The following is a 21695-nucleotide window of genomic DNA, read 5'->3' on the forward strand; positions in this document are numbered from 1 at the left end:
TCAGTGGTAGAATGGTAGAATAAAAGGATTTGAGAATGAATGCTGAAAAATGAGTCTAGGTTTGACTGTACCAAGTTCTTGGCCACTTTTTTTTTTTTTAGCTCAATTATTCAGCTACATAACTGTGTTCAGCTCAAGTTTACAGTTCAGCTCACTTCACAAACTGGTTTAAACTAACTTCTTCTGGTGGTGCGAATTATATAACCTAGGGGCCTCTGGACCCTCAAACAGGTAAACAGCTGCAATTAAACATTAAAAAATCCAGTTAAATTATTGAAAAGAGCTCAGCCAGGCATCTTGATGAGGACAGCATATTTGCCTGGAGATGCAGATAAAAAGAAAAGCAGAAGGCCAGGCTAAATCAGCTCCCCTGTCACACACTAATATGCCTCGTCTATGTAGAGTAAATGCTGCCTCTGTTAAGCAAAGCTGCATAGAAAAGTGAAGCACATGACAGTTTGAGAAATCCATATGCTCTTCATGAGGAGCGTTTTAAGTCAGATGTTTCATTAATGATGGCTTCTATTTCTGATTCACAGGCTGTGCGTTTGGAACACGTTTGACCTACAAGTGATCCCAGAACACCATCTCTCCTGTAACTGCAGAAAACGGAGCCAAAACGAGGAGACAACCAGAAAAATCACAAGGGTCCTATGCTAAAGGTAGGACAAAAATATAACGTAGATGACATGAGTCACGATATTTTGTTTTTCTTTGGTTTGCAACGAAGTTGGAAAAGACCACCAAACATTAATGGCTTGAGGCTGCAATCACAAGGAACTTTCTGTATTTGTCAAAAACACGCACTGACAACGATTTCAGTAGAAAACATGCCCTGACTGACAACAGGCACCAACACACGACGGCTTGTGAAAATTATGCTCCTTTGTCCGTTGAAAAAGTTCGACAGAGTGAAGAAAATGGAGGAGAAAATGATCACTGCTGTCATCTCACATTCAGAGCTGTATAATCCACCTCTAAAGACGTAGTAGGACAGTGAATGGTCTCGCACGTATTTCTTGCCGCGTTTAATAAAAAGAAAAGCAACTGCCAGCAGATTTCGCTTACAAGCTTTCATGTTTGAATGAGTTTCCAGCTCACATTGATCTCAGCCCACAAACACACCCACAACAGACCAACCAAGCACATTTTTCTTTTTTTAAAACCGATATCAAAATGCATTGAGAATTCAGGCTAATGGGCCAACATCCAGTCACTACTTGTGTTATACACAGTCGTATGCAAAAGTCTGAGCAGAAAGTCTGAAAGAAAATTTTAAGTTAACCTCCTCTACAGAGAATAGACTTCTGCACATTTTAATGCACACTTACTGTTTATTGGCTGAATTTAACACATTGGAAAATTAATAAAAACATAAAATATGGCCTGTGCAAAAGTAATGGCACATTTTATCCAATATGTTAAATTTAGAAAAATTTTTGCATTAAATTTTCAAGAAAAATCCCCTATTCTAACGTGTTCCCCCTACGACTACGAGTTATTTTCACTTAGAAAAATCAACAAAACGTATACAAAACACGGCAAATTCATGAACTTCCCTGTGATGTGTTCCCATTTCACAGTGCATGAACGCAACAAATCTGACAAGCCTCCATTTCATTGTCCTTTTTATCAGTGGTGTCAAGGCCTTATGTAGCTTGAACCTTTAAGGAACACCTGCACAGATCTGGCCTCTGATCCCGGCTTCTATTCTGATTTGCTTATGCGAGGAGATAAGTCTTGGGCTTTGTCTGCAATCTCACCATGAGCCCTGAAGAATGCATGGGAAATCTGACCAGACTTTGATGCCACCCCGGTGCTACAAGGATATCTGCTCTCGTTTACTTCAGCCATGCTCAGACGATAATCTCTGATCTCTCAAGCATGAGGTGGATCAGCAGACTTGGCATGCACGCTAAAAAGTGAAGGTTCCCCAACAGTCCTTTGCTTGGACATGTGGTTTTGAGAAAACCTTTCACTGGTGTAGAACCTTTACATTATGTGGATGTTCCTTAAACTTTTAAAAAGGTTCTTCACATCTTGTACATCTCATTCACAAAATTAGTTCTTTAAAAGAACTGTCCACAGAGGTTTTCTTTGTGACATCTTTATTTTTAAAAGCGTGGGCATGGGGTATTTGTTTGAAGCGGCTGCCTTTTCTATAGGGACAGATAGGAAACCTACAGCCAACAATGACACGACACTATAAGTAAAACACTTACTAGGTCATTCCATTGTGTGACGTTTTTCACTGACATGGCATGGTGCAGCGAAGAAAATGACCACTTAATGCTTTTAGCCTCACAGTGCTAAGGTAAGCATCAATACCATTATATAGCTTTCATTATGATGGAGGGAAGCCAAGGGCAAGTTTACTAAGGGCCAAGAAAAAGATACATTCATACAGCAGAGAGGATGAGCCCCAAATAGTGTGCCAGGAGTGAAAGAAGAGAGAACGTGCCAAACAGAGCAGCACCTCAAAAATAAGGATGAAAAAAGGGCTCTGCTGTTTGGGACGTCCTTTCTGTGAAGAATGACTGGATATCCCCCATCACAGCTCATAAGGATGCCCAAATTCTGGAAGGAAAAAAGCATCAACATTGTTTTTTGTGAACCCAGTAAAACAATATAATACATATAAAATATAATATAATATAATATGTGGAGTATATAATATAAAAATATAATAACCTATTACTATAACAAGTGATGCCTGTTCTAAAGTGTTTATCAGCCTTTATATAGGGGCATATTAGGGGTGCAACGATACACAAATTTCTCAATATAATACATATTGTATTCACAATGTGATACATTTTCTATACAGAATTAGAGAAGAACGCTAACATAACTACTAAAAATGTTGATGTTTTGTTTTTAATTTCCGCAGTTTGTCTCTAAAAGACAAAAGTGCCCGTTGAAGGGTTAATTAACACAAGTCAGTTTTTTGAAAGGCATAAACAAACAAGAGAACACAAACAAAAGTAGTCTGCATAAAAAGAATCAGAAGTGTAAACTAGAATGATACATTTCAATATTAAATTAAATAAGCATTACAAGTTCATTTACAATGTGATCTTGTGTTTGTATATAAAAGTACAGCTCTTACCTTTTCTAAGGTGGCTCAATCTCTCCCAGCAAACTGTGGAACCCACAACCCGAGGCGGACTCTACAACCAACTAGCCATTCAAATCGGTAGCTATCAACACCTCTGAATGCTGTCCGGAAGAAATTGCTACCGAGACTCAGGTTCTCAACAATACTAAAAGTCGGCTTCTGACTTTTTATTAAAAAAAAAAAAAAAAAAAAAAAAAAAAAAAAAAAAAAAAAATCCATCCCACCTTAAATGGAGCAGCAGTATCATGTAACTGCATTTAAGCTAGAAAGCAAAAATTCAAATAAGAAGCCGGTTTACTTTAGCTTTGCATTTTCTCCTCACTCTGATAACTGACACATGCGGGTGCGTCTTCGCAAATGAGTTCGCATATCTGAGGTATTGGCACGGCTATCTGATCCTTATGTAAAGCAAATGTTGGCACACTGTCACTTCAGTCTACCACTCTTTGTCCATCATTACCGTATTTGACTGAGAAAGTCTACAATCAATCAAACAGCTTGGCTAACTAAACCAGTTTTTTTCCCCAGTACCGAGAGCCAGACAGTGGAGATTTTAGGAATGTTATGAATTGTGATAAACAAATCTATAGAAACCACTCATTACAATGCATTTTACAGCATGAAACTGAACTTTATTCAATTCATCTCAATTCATTCAAATCGTCTCCCAAAACCATGCATTAAAAAAAGAACAGCAGTAATGTGCATCATGACATCCCTAGGACACATCAAAGATTTGGGTTATGCACATCCATGATGTGCATCTATAGCTTACACTGAGCTTGCATTCAAAATGCTGTGAACTTTACAGTAGCTGAGCGTTTTGCAGTTATTTCTCCGTGACCTGCTTCAGTTTTGATTTGATAGTTTTTCTAAAGCGAAACAACAAAGAGCAGGTTTTGAAAAAGCATCCTGTGGCATGCTCGCAGCATCATCATCACAAGGCGTCCCACGCAACCGTGGCAGCCCTCTGTTCCATTTGTTAGCATCTTATGTGGTGAGCCTTACAGGGGAATGACATACTGATGCTGCATTCTCTATCTATAATTCATCTTCCTGCACCAAACAAAGGCCTGAGCTCGGGGTTTGATCACACACGCAAAAGAGCCCTGCAACAGACAGCCTTGTGCTTCTCCCTTTTGAAATTCAACTCTATGACCTTCATGTCAGCCCATTTAAGTGCACAGGTGTGCCCTCTCCCATCCATCACAAACCTGCTTTTGGTCGCAGCAGGGGTGTGAAGGGGGGGGGGGTTCTTGTCTTGGGAAAAAGTCACAGAGAAAGCATGGAACTTCTGACATACAGTAAAGACTCAACGAAAAAACGATTCCAGGCTTATAATGACGGTGACATCCATTTTGCTTGCTAGAGATTTGCTCGATAGGGTTTAGCTACCACTTCAAAACCTGCTTAAAGGAAAAATCACACCCTTTTCGTCACTTACAGGTGGCTTATAGTTAGAGTGAGTTATAAAGATAAAAGTCAGAGTTTCCACATTTAAATGCATCATCAACAGCCGCTTATCAAAACCCGATAAGAAATTACACAAATGCTGGTAATACGTCAAAACTCACTAGCTTCAAAACCAAAGAACAAGCCACTACAAAATATCTGACAAAGTGCTTTAGCATCTCAGAACAGGAAAAATGACCAAGAACGCCACCGTTCAAAAGTTTAAAGTCACTGTTCAAAAAGTTTGAAATCAGTGTTTTCAATACATACATACATACATACATTATATATATATAAATCGATTTAGAAATGTATAATGTATAAAATTGCAAAATGTGTAAAACAATGCTAATATTCTGGTGGCTTTAGACAGTGTGTAAGAATGTTTATATTTTTTAAAAATTATAATATCTCAGAAAGCTGTAAAGCTTTGAAAATAAGCTTATAACCAAACAAATATTCAGAATGCCCCATATTTGAAAACTGGTGACCAAATCTTACAGATCAAGCAGTTATTGATGGTTATTTTATGACCAGAGATGACTATAAGTAGACAACTGCATTTCGCAATTTTAAAATATCAGCTGATTTTTTTAACCATGGCTTTTTAAGTGAAACTGCTGAATGGCAGTGCCATCCTACTTGTGTTTTTTAAATCATGGAAAACTGAATTTTCCCTCACCATTTTGAAATAAAGGAGAGTCTATTTATGCCAACCAAACTGCAAAAGTCAGCCCATATTGAATTCAGTTTTGTGACAACACTATTTTTCATATATCTACCTTTGCAACCTATAACAGTTTAGCTCAATAATGCCATAATGTTAAGGTTATGAGGAATGTTTCAGCCTAGACTGCTTTTTTCATAGGCACAATGCAATGCAGCCAATCAGAACAAAGCTTATTTGCATATATCAGTCTTAAGGGCAGAGCAACAAAAAACAGCCTGTATATTTCTAAGGGGTAAAGACTGCTGTACTTTATAAGAGAGCCACAAAGGAAAAACAAACACATGCACTTGATTTTAAAATAAACGCATAATTAACCCACATTAAATCAAGAACATACGCATTCATATTTCGCACCATTTGTTGTCACTGGCTGTCAAAAAAAATAAAGCACAATGCCACTAAACAAATGCGACACTTAACCTGAACTAACCCAACCAAACTAATTTATGTACTGACATTTTCCAGCGACAATGCAATTAATTAGAAGATGTGAGATGCATTGCTTTCAAAACCGGGATCAAAAGAAAGATGTCTTTGTCTAAAATGACATGACCTTAGAGCTTCTCCAATGAAAATCTCTTTACACAAAGACTAAGATGAAACATGTTGGTGAAGCACTCCAGATCCAGTTAACGGGCATCAAAGCATTAGGCAATTTAGGCTTCGTATCCATGATTACTACTCACAAAGTTTAATAATATGCAAATGGTAGCAGTTGAAAATGTCAGTGTTAGGAGCTTAGTTTTTGTTTCTCAAGCAATAAATCAAAAATGTCAACATTGAACTTATTATTCAGAGTCACAGTGAAACATGCTGCGCTCTAAACAATAAACATAAAAATGTATATTAATCTACTATAATTTACATCTTCGTGGCATCAGATGATTAGCCTGCCAGATTTTTCTTGTTTCGCTTGATTTACAGCTTATTGTGAAGCAAACCCCGGGGGACAGAGCTCACTGAAATTAGGTAGATCAAACTCATTGTGCATGAGAGGCTCTGTGCAATCAGCCATCCGTCTACTGCCTGATTAGGTAACTTCGCCTTATGCAGGTAGCAACGGCAGAAAGTTTTTTCGGGGCAAAAAATGCTGGTGCCCTGAGTGACTCATTGAAAAATCCACATCTGCAAACGCTCAGTCAGAGTTGCTTGGAGATGGAACCATAAAAGTCCAGCGAGATTAAAAATCCATCCGTAATTTCTTGTCATAAGCCACTGAACTGAAAACAGTAGCAGTAGATGATGAGCATAAGCTTCTCATCCAAACAGTAATGAGATTGCCGCATCTGCTACCAGCATCGGTAGAGAACAAGTGAAAGCAAGAAGGCATAAGATAACACCCTCATATGCATTGAATGCCATTCATGGCATCTATTTATACACACACTGACTCATCTAGCGGTAAAGAGACGGCAGGCACCATAGAGCATATAAAGGACGCCTCACTCGCTCTGTTTTCCAGCTTGTAAGCAATGTTGACTACAGGAAAAAATGCCTGGCAGAAATACGATGGGTCTGAGGGAGCGGACAGACCAGGATAAAACGGCAAAATATTGAGGGAATAAACGAGAGCAGACACTAACGGGAACTGTGGCGCCCTTTGCATGGTCCTGGCAAACATCTAAGCAAAATTAACATTTTAGTGGCGATCTCTGGGGCAACTTCATGAAAGCCTGAGAACAAACATGTGGGACAATGGCATTTGAAAGCCAAACCCAAAACACACACACACACACACACACACACACACACACACACACACTCCCTCACAGAAATACATAAAAGTGTTTCTATAACATCCCAGATGCCAATGCAATGCAGAAAACGGGAATTGCACATTTTGACAGACAGGTATAAGCCACCATCAAGGAGTGAGGAATGAGAGTGAGTAGCTGTGCATTAAAATTCCCTTTCGCTCCCCCTTAACCCTATGTGAAGAACCCGATCATCTTCCAGGCAGATGTGTTCAAAGCGGATTGCGGCCTCTTAACGATATCCAACGTGGCAAAAAATGCAGATAAATATAGAGCTGCACATCGCTTTGTTTTTAGAGTTCAAAATCAGACACTAACAGCAAATTAACACGAATACACCACACGTTAAGGTCGCTACAGAGTTTCCTTTGACATAGCTTGAAAATTTAGTACAACTAGTGTCTCCCTAGTTGGCGATGCTGCCCTGAGACAACATGATGTACAGAACTGCGGCATGCCAAATTCCACCCCCGCTAAAAACATCCCCTTCGTCCATTTTGAAACACTATAGCTGCTGAGAGAGAGGCTCACGGGCTGCTATTCATAGCAACAGAAACCTCTCTTGTGTGGTAACTTCAGCGATCGCCTAGGCACCCTTTTAGATCCCTCTGGTATGTCGACACTGCAGCCCCTGAGAGCTAGAGGGCCTCGTCCATTATACTGTACAGCTTGTGGGAAAGAAGAGGATTCGAACAATCAAGCCATCTACAGCTGCCTCCAAATCCGACACATTTAGCCGAGGGAGGTGTTCAAACGCGCAGCAGATTGTTGGTCAAAAATAGAACGTATACCCTCCACCTGTGATGACGCAAATCACATCTCGACATCACCTCTGTTAGGAACAAGCAGCAAGAGGTCGCCAGCAAACTTTCAAATTTTAGATGCCAGTTTGACTCATGAGCACTAATTTTATATTATATTATATTATATTATATTATATGTTACATCTTCAGAAACCAAAACCTGTACTCCAGGGACATAATATCTAGCTGAAACCTAGTTCTTGTTCAACTTTGTAAGTCCAAGTCTTGTACTGTTTTCTATGCATTTTGATTTATCTGTTACAAATCTGGAAATTCAGCAGACATGTTCTTTTGAGACCTCTCATTTTTTATAAAATATAAAATTTTTTCGAAAAACTGCACATCGTTTGTGTTTCACCGGCTTCATAATGTTGCCCAATGCTTGGACCCCAATGATTGCCACTGGCAACATAATTTGTAGACAGTCATTTAACACGCATGGCAGTTATGACTTAACAAAAATGAGCATGTTCTACATCGATTTCAGACGCAAACTAAATTACGGCTGGTAGTATTGGCTGCAAACAATGATCATATTCAAAATGTACCCACCGCTTGGAGAAAACCTGAATATGTGAAAATGAAACTTTACCACTCGCAAAATGTGGCTCTCTCTTCGCATTTCAAGCAATGTTATGTTCATTTTGATTGCCCTGTCAAAATATCTGTGGATTCCCCCAAATAATGACCATGATCTCGTGACTGGTGTGTTTAGGGGAGAGGACAGACTTCAGAATTCTGTTGACAGTAGGTTACATGTATGTGTACACTGAAGATGGACACAGAATGTCTAGGAAGATGCATCGCCATGATAAGTAAGTTTTCTAATTCACTACACTATCTAGCACAAGGCTCAATTTTCAAAACATGCCCAGATGTAGCAGCGCATAAATAACTAAGCAAATACCAAAACGCCCTTTCATCAAAGTGACGGGCTTCAACACTGTGCTAATTTAACTGTCCAACAAGAACGGCAGCATAGGCAGATAAAAGCCTTCACTGATTGGGAAAAAATCAGTATGCAGCCAAATTCTGGTTTGCAGCCAACTCCTGGTTTGCCTGCATGCTGATCAGTGTGCAGACAAAATATGCAATATTTTTCGATTACATTCAACAACACTGGGTCTTTCTGCACAGGACCTCTGCACAACGAACTGTAACCGAACCAACAGAGTGCGATTCAATCCAGAAAAAAAAAAAACAAAAAAAAAAAAAACAAGCGTGGTCACGAATAAAGATGCGACATCATGCACGGATGCTCGCCACTGGACTGTGGTAGTAAACAGAAGGATAAAGCATGCCACAATAGGCCCAGTCCACAGGAGCCCAGCAGAGAACGCCACCTATTCTTCCTGGCAAACAGAGATACAAAATGCTTGCATGGAGCATCCTTAAACAAATAGAGCGAGACTCCACACCACAGAGCTTCAGCGTTCAACTTCAGGACATGTCTAGAGGTTATTTGGGGGGGGGTGTTTGGCCATTATGTGATGACAAGGTATATTTATGTTGAGAAGGTGCCCATTAAAAACTGTCAACCCCATTTGTGACTTCTGGAAGTCTTTTCTTTTTTTTTTTAGCTTTGAAAGAAAGTTGCCGGGTTGTTTACGTCTACCACAGTGATGTGTGAGACAAGTGCAGATGTTTTGAAAGGTTATGATCACGGCGTTTATTCGCTAGTCAAAACGTGATGTTTAATTACATTCTTTATCTCTAGGTGATAATAAATGAGGCCACCGCCTTCGTCAGCGAGACTCTCAACAAAGAGCTTCTCGCTCCTCAGTGGCTGAACCCAGAAAAACAAATTAAAAGCGGGAGAAGCTTTCATGTCAGACACTTTGATAGAAGTCGTGTAGGTCTGACGACAGAATTAGTTACCGCCTCAATGTTAACAAGGCAGATAACAGGGGACATACGCAGAGACCTGAAACAGGGACAACAACTCAGTATGAGGTTAGAGAATCATGTTATATAATCTTGCTGTAAGATTAGGCCAGGGTTAAAAACATTTATACATAAAAAAAAAAAAAAAAAAGATGATTTAAATCATAATCAACAGATCAAAAAAAGTGCATGTTATACAACCTCATTAAATGATTTATCAAGTGTTCAAAGATTCTGCTTTTTTTTTTTTTTTTAAAGCTGGATACTGAACTGGACTTGAAGTCTTCAGAAAGTTAAAACTGCAGGAAAGAAAACACGGACCCATCCCTGGGATCACTCCGTATCAGCCAAAACAGGTCTACAAGGAGTGGAGCATTTCATAGAACCTCCCCTGTTTTGGAGTCTTTTTGTGGACAAAGATTGATGAGGCCTTATCTCAGAGGAAAGGGAAACGGGAGGAACCCTCAGAAGTTCAGAGTAATATCAAAGAGCCGGAGTCTTTCCAGGAGAACCTAGCTGTTAACTGGCCATGACAAGAGCAAGACCGTAGAGGAGCTGGGAATATGCCTAAGGGACTATGCTGATGAAGCACCTTGCCCATCTAAGGCGATTTCTCCAAAGCTGCTAGGGTTTCCAATCGATAATGCACAGCTGTCCCCTGCCATCTCCCCTGCGCCTGGTTCATTTTATAAACTCTACCACTGAGCACGGCTTGTTCAGATTTTCCATTCAATACATAATACTTATTGTGGCCACAAAATTGCCGCGGTGTGCAATACTGGAGCTTTTCAAAATATAAGAGAGTTCAGAGCGTCCAGCACACAATTTAACCCAAACAATCAAAGTCGGCTTTAATTCGAATCTGGAAAAAGTGAGCAGCACTGCAATGCAATCCTCAACATATGCTGAATCCAGACAATACATGGTTATTTAAAGACGTCAACACTTTTCACCATCGTTAGAATGCCAGCTCATGCCCTCAGTAAGAAATCTTACCATCAAGTATAAAAGATTTACTGTAAGAGCACCACCTTGAACCCACAGGAAAAAATTATGAAAGCTCTGTAAATTTAACTTTGCCTAAGCAAAGAAGTAACATACGGTCTGCTTCATTTAACACAGAGGCAAATCAGTGTCCTCCTTTTTTCTTCCCCTTACAAATTAACACCTTGGCAGATTGCTAATTTCAACATGACTGCTTAAGATCATCCATCATCTGAACAGCTGTCACTGCAGCAATTCTCCCCCAAAAAGGAAACACAAACTTTCTTGTGATGGAGTTCAAAGCTTCGGGTTTTTTCTTTTTTGAGGAGACGGTAAAAAGGTTAGTCTGATTTATGATGTAGAAGAAAGTCAACCAATGTTGCTCAAATGGCATAGAAATCTTCATAAATCATCTGAATAGTTTTCGGGCAGAACATAATACAGACACCAAACGTAATAATATTGGTGTCATGATTGTAAACTATCAAAAGGACTGGATTTGAAAATTCTAGTCTAAAAAGAGATCTTTTTGAGGTTAAAGTAGAAAAGATTCAAGGACTACAGCAAATAATTCTACCAAAACCTGCACTTTGATCATGAATTTGAGAGAAAAAAAAACTGTCACAAACCTTTCATTTGGACAGAATGAACAGTTACCTAAACCTCAGAACTCGTGTATACTCCTGCTTCTCAGCTTAGAGAGAAGACAAGCCTACCTTTTGCCATGTGGCAACAGCGCCCCCATTTGCGTAGCTGAGGAAAAGCCATGCAGCACACAGCTCCTGCCATTATCATGGCTTGCTCCAGGCTTAAAGCTATCAATTCCCAACAGAGGCTTTGTAAGTGGATTTATTGTGAGGGGAAAATGTTCTGTTCATACTCTATTAGAATAAAAAAAAAAAGCGAAATACATTACGTCCTCCACTTGCTGTGAATACACTGTTGCCATTCAAACACACAGTACTGCCTCCAAAAACCAGCAGTTACATACGGGACTGAAAAGAGACAGAAATTGAAAATAACTCATAACCCACTGAAGCTGTAAAGGCTGCTTACGGCGAGACAGAGGATTAGGTTCTTTTTTTTTCTGATGTTTTGTTAATCTGCAGGCTTGGATTATGCCTGGATCCTAGCAACTCAGATCGTCATGGATAAACATGGATCCGTCGTACAGTGCCATAATACCTAGAGATGCAAAATCTAGCAGCCACAGCCTCGAGGGCGACTTTAACGAGCTCTTCCCCTTCCACAGCTTCTGTTTTTCTGTGTCAAGCCAGAGAAATGAGCCTGAATTTGCATCTGTTTCAAAGCCGGGGCCGATCCCAAGAGATTATGGATAAGTAAACATCTCCATGCTTGGAGGGCTTGGCGGGTTCGCATGGCTGCGGATAAGCAGCGTGAAGAGTTTACCTCGGACTCGTCCTCCTCTTTGACTCCCAGGTCCAGCACTGCGTGCGGCGCCTTGAGCTTGGCCTGTGAGGATTGGGCCATCTGAAGGTTCAGCTGCCAGCCTATGTGATCCAGCTAACAAGGAACAAGAACATGCGATATTAAACTGCAGCTTACAATACAAATAAGCCCTTCACTCACTGCCAAGGCCGATTCAGTCGAGTGAAACTTTTGGGGACTGCACTGAGAGCGTGCCTGCATTTTAATACTTCAGTAATATGGGTGAAAATGTCAAAGATTCATTTAGATTTTGCTTATTTTGGAAATGATCTGGTGCATCATGAAATCATACATTTCACCATGATTTGATTACATTATATTGGCGTAAGGCAGAACTATTTGTAAAAATAAAATGAGTATAAATTATAACTTTTTTTTTTTTTTTTTAAACAAAATTAACAATCTTAAATCTAGTACTTTTCTGTATACTGTTGGGGGGGGGGGGGGTTCAGCATAGAATATAAATTGTGCACATACAGTGCTGGCCAAAAGTATTGACACCCCTGCAATTCAGTCAGATAATGCTCAATTTCTCCCAGAAAATTATTGCAATCACAAATGCTTTGATATTAAAATGTTCATTTAATTTGTCTTCAATGGAAAACCGCAAAAAGAATGGTCAAAAAGCCAAATTGGATCTAATTCCACACCAAACATAAAAAAGGGGGTGGACAAAAATATTGGCACCCTTTGAAAAATCATGTGATGCTTCTCTAATTTGTGTAATTAACAGCACCTGTTACTTACCTGTGGCACATAACAGGTGGTGGCAATAACTAAATCACACTTGCAGCCAGTTAAAATGGATTAAAGCTGACTCAACCTCTGTCCTGTGTCCTTGTGTGTACCACATTGAGCATGGAGAAAAGAAAGAAGACCAAAGAACTGTCTGAGGACTTGAGAAGCAAAATTGTGAGGAAGCCTGGGCAATCTCAAGGCTACAAGTCCATCTCCAAAGACCTGAATGTTCCTGTGTACCGTGCGCAGTGTCATCAAGAAGTTTAAAGCCCATGGCGCTGTGGCTAACCTCCCTAGATGTGGACGGGAAAGAAAAATTGACGAGAGCTTTCAACGAAAGATTGTGCGGATGGTGGATAAAGAACCTCGACTAACATCCAAACAAGTTCAAGCTGCCCTGCAGTCCGAGGGTACAACAGTGTCAACCCGTACTATCCGTCGGCGTCTGAATGAAAAGGGACTCTATGGTAGGATACCCAGGAAGACCCCACTTCTGACCCAGAGACATAAAAAAGCCAGGCTGGAGTTTGCCAAAACTTACCTGAGAAAGCCAAAAACGTTTTGGAAGAATGTTCTCTGGTCAGATGAGACAAAAGTAGAGCTTTTTGGGAACATATAGTTTACAGGAAAAAAAACGAGGCCTTCAAAGAAAAGAACACGGTCCCTACAGTCAAACACGGCGGAGGTTCCCTGATGTTTTGGGGTTGCTTTGCTGCCTCTGGCACTGGACTGCTTGACCGTGTGCATGGCATTATGATGTCTGAAGACTACCAACAAATTTTGGAGCATAATGTAGGGCCCAGTGTGAGAAAACTGGGTCTCCCTCAGAGGTCATGGGTCTTCCAGCAGGACAATAACCCAAAACACACTTCAAAAAGCACTAGAAAATGGTTTGAGAGAAAGCACTGGAGACTTCTAAAGTGGCCAGCAATGAGTCCAGACCTGAATCCCATAGAACACCTGTGGAGAGATCTCAAAATGGCAGTTTGGAGAAGGCACCCTTCAAATCTCAGGGACCTGGAGCAGTTTGCCAAAGAAGAATGGTCTAAAATTCCAGCAGGGCATTGTAAGAAACTCACTGATGGTTACCGGAAGCGGTTGTTCGCAGTTATTTTGTCTAAAGGTTGTGCTACCAAGTATTAGGCTGAGGGTGCCAATACTTTTGTCCAGCCCATTTTTGGAGTTTTGTGTAAAATAATAATTGATTTGACTTTTTTTTTTTCTTTTTTTTTCATTCTCTTTTGTGTTTTTTCATTGCAAGCAAAATAAATGAAGATATTAATACCAAAGCATTTGTGACTGCAATCATTTTCTGGAAGAAATTGAGTATTATCTGACAGAATTGCAGATATTTTTTGCCACATTTTTTAAGTGAGGGCCATCCCACCCACCCACAGAGAGCAAGGCCACCTGTGTTCTCTTTGACTCCCATCCATGTATAGCTGTAACATCACCAGGGAACAAACTTGTGAGCTCCTGATGATGGTGCCAACACACAGCTGTGCCTCTCAGAAGGCCATGTAATGATATTGAAGGCATACAGAGTACTTACCAGAACATTCTGTGGTCTGATAAGTTTGTGCAGGCAAAAAAAAGCTCTAGTATTACCCTATCAAAACTATATGAGGTCACTCTTAATTTTTTTTTTTCCATCATGAGGTCACCCACTGTGAAAGCAGAGGCAGACGGTATATAATCTTTTAACTTTAAGTGACTTTAAGTGACCCTTATTAGTCCCACAACAGGGAAATTTCACCTCCGCATTTAACCCATCCGTGAAGTGAAACACCACATACGCTCTAGTGAGCACACACACTAGGGGGCAGTGAGCACACTTGCCTGGAGCAGTGGGCAGCCCAATCCGCAGCGCCCGGGGAGCAGTTGGGGGTTAGGTGTCTTGCTCAAGGACACATCAGTCATGTGCTGTCGGCTCTGGGGATCGAACCGGTGACCTTCCGGTCACGAGGCTGGTTCCCTAACCTCCAGCCCACGACTGCCCCCATAATAATCCTGAAGAGGGCAATGTGAGCTCCTAACTTTCTTTCGCTCATATTTTACTCTGTAAGTAAACTGAGGTCACACACACTTTCCCCACCACAGTCACGCTGAATCTGCACAGGCTTAATCCAAGCTAAACTGATGTCTGTGCAAAGCCTATAACCACCCACACTCCTTCAAATCTGACAATTATTTCAATAGCTATTATAAATTGTTCTCTTTTAAAATTACACATCCATACAGAATGGCATAAACCCAAATTGAACTAAAAACCTTTAACATGGCAACCAAATACTGTGACAGGATAATACAGTTGTTATGAGGTTTGAAAAAGCCCTGTTAAAGGATTTCGTGGGCAAAATATAAAAAACACGTAAAAAAAAAAAAAACTATACTTATTTAGTTGTCATGACTTCAGAGCTGTCTGGACACAGAATAACCCTTATGTCAGCCATTGTCAGTATGATTCAACACCGAAAAATCAGTTTTAGTCTGTATCCACAACACTCCAAGTACTGGCTCTAAGCTGTTGCAAATGTAAAGGAGACCTCAAAACATCTGCATCAATGCACTGGTTCTGAAAGACTGCAAAAATGGGCCTGTTCCATTATTTGATAACACAAAAATATAAAAAGCCATGATGCTAAATATTGTGAGAATTGTGGGTGTAATTAATCTAGATTTTTGCCGGTTACAAAAGCTGCTGAAAAGCTTATATCATATTATATATATATATATATATATATATATATATATATATATATATATATATATATATATATATATATGCGCTTAAATATTCAGCACTGTGCGAAAGTTTTAGGCGTCTAAGAAAAGTTTTAATCAATCAATCAGTGAGTTTATCACAATATACATTAGAATAAAGTCGTATTCATAATTCAAATAAACAGAAAAAAAATAAAACGTAACAAGAATTTCTTGGGTCCATTTTTTTCCTTGACACCTTCACAGCCGCCACAGAGACTTGTTAATATCATCAATGACATCATGAGCTCAATTTACTGAGCACTGATTGGTCAAACCAGGAGCTGCTTTTTAACTACATATAATACTGGGCTTCCTCAAGGAGAGGCTTGGAAACGGTTAAACACACACCAACATCCAGGAATTCACTATTTATTATTCTCATATATATAAATAAATAAAATAATTATTAATTAATATTCTATAAATTTTGTTTATTCAAATATTAACACTTGTCTCAGCAAATAAACACAAACTACACAAATAGATTTTGAAAATGTGTCTTGGGTGCCTAAGACTTTCGGGCAGTACTGTAAATATACTACATGGAGCTGATCACATTTTAGATTTTAAAAGGTCCCTTCTTCTAAGAGCAAACCAGCATGTGTGCATCCTATGACCCAAGACATATTACACCGTAGAAGATTATTTAGGATGCGACATAAATCTAAGACTATGATCTGAACATAAGTTAAAAATGCCTTAGACACTAATCACTAGTAGGATTTTCATAGTAGTAAAAAGTAAACTGCAAGCTTTTTTCTTATCAGTGTCTGTGTCATTCAATGTTGACGTTCAATACCTAAGTGGGCAGTCTTAGCATCTGGGCATGATTTTGATTGGCTGTCTAAATTGTAAGCATGTTGTTAACATCAGCGATTTACACCCACTTTGAGCGCCTCATTCTAACATCTCACCTCGGTTCTGATTTCCACATCCACCATCAGTTCATAAGTAAAAAGAAGGTGCTGAAAAAGTAGAATTTGAGAATCGGCACCAAAATTAAGGCATCAGGTTTGGCATGGATATAGAAAGCATGCAGCAAAACCCAGCCCTAATTAGAACCATCACATTACACTGGGACAACGGGCTAAAACAAGATCAATATAACCTACAGAGTAAACATAACGGTGCCGAAACATTATGACTGATGTGATGACTGATGATCCCATAACATGGATCAGTGCTGAACATAAGAAAACATATTAAGATAAGGTAGCATCACATAATCTCAAGTACCCTAATCTGAGCTTACCTTTTTAGGGGCAAATATTCTTTGTCTAATCTTCTCCACAACATCTGGGCCAGCTGTGGCCCAAGCTTGACAAAAAGCCTCTGCCTTATCTGGAGCGATATGTATGTTTTCAAGTTGCTGCTTGAAGGATGCTGGTTTAATATTGTGATACACAGCCTGTAAAAAAAACAAGAGTACATGAGAAATCCTCTCAGTTGTTGGTTACCATACCACAATGTGAAATACACTAATCCAGATGTATCCAAACAACCCTTCTAATTAGCGAATTCAGCTACTTTAAGGTTTAATGTGCTTTAATGTGTGTTTAATTTAATGTGTGAAGAATTAAGGCAGTTCTGAAGGCAAAAGGGGGTCCAACCTTTCACCATCAGGTGAGCGTGGTGAGTGCAGTGCACCAAATCAGGCAACTCCTCACTTTGCCAAAAAAGCCCAAATCTAAATCAAAATAAGGCAGCGAGGAATGAACACTGCAGATGATCCAATGAAACACCAACCTGTTCTAATAGGAATGATGTGGTCTCCAGGACCAGGTGAAGAGCTTGCTTCTCCATAGCCAGAGCTGTCTGTAACTTCTGCTCCTCGTCTTCACTGAAGGAGCGCTCTCCCTGAGTGCAGCAAGACCACAAACATCTCTGAGACAGAAGCTTCCATATTCAGCCCTGATGATGCGCAGTGAGCTGACTGTTCCTACCTTAAGGTGAAGTTTCTGAAGGATGCGAGAGAGCAGCCGGCCAAACTTATTGGCGTCAACCTGATTGATGTGGCCCACCGCCTCTTTGATGCTGCAGGGATAAATGAAGCAGTGAGGCAGCGCAGGTGGTCCCATCTCTGGATCTAAAAGGCTCACAGGCCCTTCAAAGCCAGATTTCATTCATTGGGAAGTAAAACTTGTGACCGAACTGCACTTTTCACGGTTCCTGACGCTACAAATCAGACTCGCTGACTAACGTGACGCTAAACGAAAGAACCAAAGGAACATTTTCGCTCTTGTTTGCGCTTCTAGCTCGACTAGGTTTCCTCTTTTGTCGGGTAATTTGCGTTTTCTTATCTCGGTATGGATCCCGAAGCAGGCGGTAGCAGACCTCCTTTAGCCAACACAGCTAACAGCTCAGCACAGACACGACAAAGGCCGCCAGACGACTCAGTAAAAAGCCCACCGCGGTGTTTCTTCGTAAAGCCCACTTACCTCTGTGTCTCTTTAGCGATTGCAGCCATGGCGAGAGTCAGATAATCTTAATTATAGAGCCAGTCTCTGCCTGAAGAACATTTGTTTTGCCAGTGGAAGCTCTTCCTGTCCAGCAGTCACGTGTCGCATGACGTCAGTGCTGAATACGGAGAGGAAAACAAATATCAATCAATCAATCAATCAATCAATCAATCAATCAACCTTTATTTCGACTCGGAAGTACATTGAGGGCAACCCTCATTTTCAGTGTAGCCGAGCATTTACAAAAACAGGGATTGACATTAAATTAAACGAAAATTTAAGACTAAAAGTGGAAAAAAAAACATAAGAATAATAATTATTATAAATATTGAGGTTTAATTGATAAGAGATTAAGATCATAAGAAGATAAGAGATGAATAAAATAAAAAAAATGTTTTTCTTTTTATTTATTTATTTATTTATTCTACACAGAACATGCATACATACAAAAAAACGTGCAATTTACAAACAAAATTTTAAAAAGTGCACTGCAAGCAAAGGAAAATGAAAAGAATACAGAAGAAAGGAAAATAAAAGGTAAATATAACAGAGAGATGGGGTTCAGGTCCTGAATCATAATCTTCCGTTAGAAGAACAGAGTTGGTGGGTGAAATGGAGGAACGTCTTTGCCCGCACTGATCAATGACCTCTAAGAAGGGTAACAGTGATTTTATTGGGAAGCTCTTCTCACAAATCCACTCCTTTAGTAACCTTCAAGTGGTCAGCTCAACAAAGGACAAACAGTCGTTCCATTTGGACTCATCCTTACCAATATAATATGTTCTCAGTAACAAAATAAAAGAGAGGCTCTATAAATTTAGCATAGGTGCTGCCTGGTTAAAGCTATTTTCAGTACATTTTATGATGTAAGTGATTTGTTTTTTGTGTTTTTTGTAAAGGAGCTGCTGAATCCACTGAACACTTATTTTTTATTGTGTATTTTCCTGTTTCTTTTTGGATTGATCTTTTTTTAGAATGGAAGAGAAGATTTGGTAAGGAAATTCCTCTCAAAGGCCAACACACACACACACACACACACACACACACACACATTTTCTAAGCCGCTTCTCCCTCAGGGTCACGGGGGGTGCTGGAGCCTATCCCAGTGGTCACTGGGCAGAAGGCAGGTTACACCCTGGACAGGTCGCCAGTCCATCACAGGGCCCTAAAGAAACGTTTATAATACATTTGATTAAGATTTTAGGTAAATATTATATACACAAAATATAATTTGCTAAAAATATACCATCATACCAAACATGCATTTATTCAGATCTGTACACTTACATACACAACTTGGTAAATTTTCAACAGATGAAAAATAAGAAGTGTCATAAATTCATTGATATTTTGAAGCTTATCAATTTTATTGAATCCCATTATATATATATATATATATATATATATATATATATATATATACATATATATATATATATATATATATATATATATATATATATATATAATTTTTTTATTTTCCTTTTGTTGTTGTTGGCTTGTTTTGTTTTAGTTTATTATTATTTTGTTGGATATATGAATTGTGAAATTGACCTATTGTATTAAGTGCACACAAATCAATAAAAATAAATAAATAAATAAAAATGAATGAGCTCTGATGGCCATGGACTGGTTTGACGTACTAATTAGTATATTATTATGTGCATTTATTTTACAAAGACGTAAAAGTTCCCACACAGTGGTTCAGAGTGGTTTGATGTGAAATACTGTCAGAAATGCTCGGTGGTGGTGACAGGAACCAGACAGGTTTAATTCCTTTAAAAGCCACCACATGGAAAGCTGTTACATCATTACATGAAATTAAAATTGCATTACATATAAAACTACATTTTGGATAGTAAGAAAAATAGCTATATTTGTGCTGAAGACATCATGACCCCTGGATCCTATTGACGCTAAATCAAAGTCAGTATAAAATATGAACTTGAGTGAGATCCCATTCTTAATTCATGGGGTTTAATATGATGTATTCATCCCAAAGGAGTTCTGTTGGGTTGAGGTCAGGACTCTGTTCAGGCCAGTCAAGTTCTTCCACACCAAACTGGCTCATCCGTGTCTTTATGTACCTGCTTTGTGCACTGGTGCGCAGTCATGTTGGAGCAGGAAGGGGCCGTCCCCAAACTGTTCCTACAAAGTTGGGAGCGTGAAATTGTCCAAAATCTCTTGGTGCTGAAGCTTTAAGAGTTCCTTTCACTGGAACTAAGGGGCCGAGCCCAACTCCTGAAAAACAACCCCACAACATGATCCCCCCTCCACCAAACTTTACACAATGCAGTCAGACGAGTACTGTTCTCCTGGCAACCTCCAAACCCAGACTCGTCCATCGGATTGCCAAGCACAGAAGCGTGATTGGTCACTCCAGAGAACACGTCTCCACTGCTCTAGAGTCCAGTGGTGGCGCTTTACACCACTGCATTCCACGCTTTGCACTGCGCTTCATGATGTAAGGCTTGGATGCAGCTGCTCGGCCATGGAAAACCATTCCATGAAGCTCTCTACGCTGTTCTTGAGCTGATCTGAAGGCCACATGAAGTTTGGAGGTCTGTAGTGATTGACTCTGCAGAAAGTTGGTGACCTCTGCGCACTATGCCCCTCAGCATCCGCTGACCACTCTGTCATTTTACATGGCCGACCACTTCGTGGCTGAGTTGCTGTCGTTCCCAATCGCTTCCACTTTGTTATAATCCCACTGACAGTTGACTGTGGAATATTTAGTCGTGAGGAAATTTCACGAGTGCATAGATGGCATGCTATCACAGTACCACGCTGGAATTCACTGAGCTCCTGAGAGCGACCCATTCTTTCACTAATGTCTGTAGAAGCAGTCTGCAGGCCTAGGGGCTCGGCTTTATACACCTGTGGCCATGGAAGTGATTAGAACACCAGAATTCAATGATTTGGATGGGTGTATTATTTCCACTCTTCTGGGACTTCAGTACAGCACATTTAAGAGTTTTCCCTGTTCAGATTCATCTGACTCAATGCACGGAGGTGCATTATCAAGGACTTCACCCACAACACTGTAAGAAATAGGCTACTTAGGTTAAGAATTAAATTGTAAGTTAAAAAACAAAATGTGAGTTTTTTAACGTGTGATGTTTTCAGGTGATACGTTTGGGATAATGTCTCCATCTGGTGGCCACAAAACTCTCATTCACCAACACTGCACCAAGACACCCTGACAGCTACTGTGTTCTTATGACTTGGTATCATCTGATCATTTTCAGGCAACTGTTTTCCTTAATGTTGTCAACTGAAACAATACATGTTTATTTGCCAATAGAGCTATAAAGACAAATCATTTGTCAGTGTCTGGATTAAAGCAAAACACATTTAGCCTCAACAAATAAATATAATTTCATATTTTTCAGAATTTAATGTGTTCACCCTTTGCCTTTATTACAACTTCGATTCTTTTTAGAGGATTTGCTTTCAGTTTTTCAAAGAAATCTGCAGGGATATTTTGCTACAGTTCAGTCTTAGAAGTTGGTCATATTTTCTGTTTTTTTTCACCATCCGAATAATCCCAAACACACT

At 39.7% G+C, this 21695-nt stretch overlaps 1 protein-coding gene across 1 annotated transcript in view; it reads right to left on the reverse strand.

Annotated features, from left to right (window-relative positions):
• commd10 (COMM domain containing 10) overlaps positions 1–18250 on the reverse strand; it is a 30769-nt gene extending 12519 nt beyond the window's left edge. The window contains exons 1-5 of the mRNA XM_017721848.2: positions 18117–18250; positions 17622–17712; positions 17425–17535; positions 16931–17086; positions 12136–12249 (exon numbers count right to left, since the gene is read on the reverse strand). Of these exons, the coding sequence (XP_017577337.1) occupies positions 12136–12249; positions 16931–17086; positions 17425–17535; positions 17622–17712; positions 18117–18145 (501 nt within the window). The 5' untranslated portion in view covers positions 18146–18250. The remainder of the gene's footprint in view (positions 1–12135; positions 12250–16930; positions 17087–17424; positions 17536–17621; positions 17713–18116) is intronic.
• Between the last annotated feature and the right edge of the window lie 3445 nt (positions 18251–21695).

This window comes from Pygocentrus nattereri, chromosome 28 (genome assembly GCF_015220715.1).
Source record: "Pygocentrus nattereri isolate fPygNat1 chromosome 28, fPygNat1.pri, whole genome shotgun sequence".
NCBI lineage: Eukaryota > Metazoa > Chordata > Actinopteri > Characiformes > Serrasalmidae > Pygocentrus > Pygocentrus nattereri.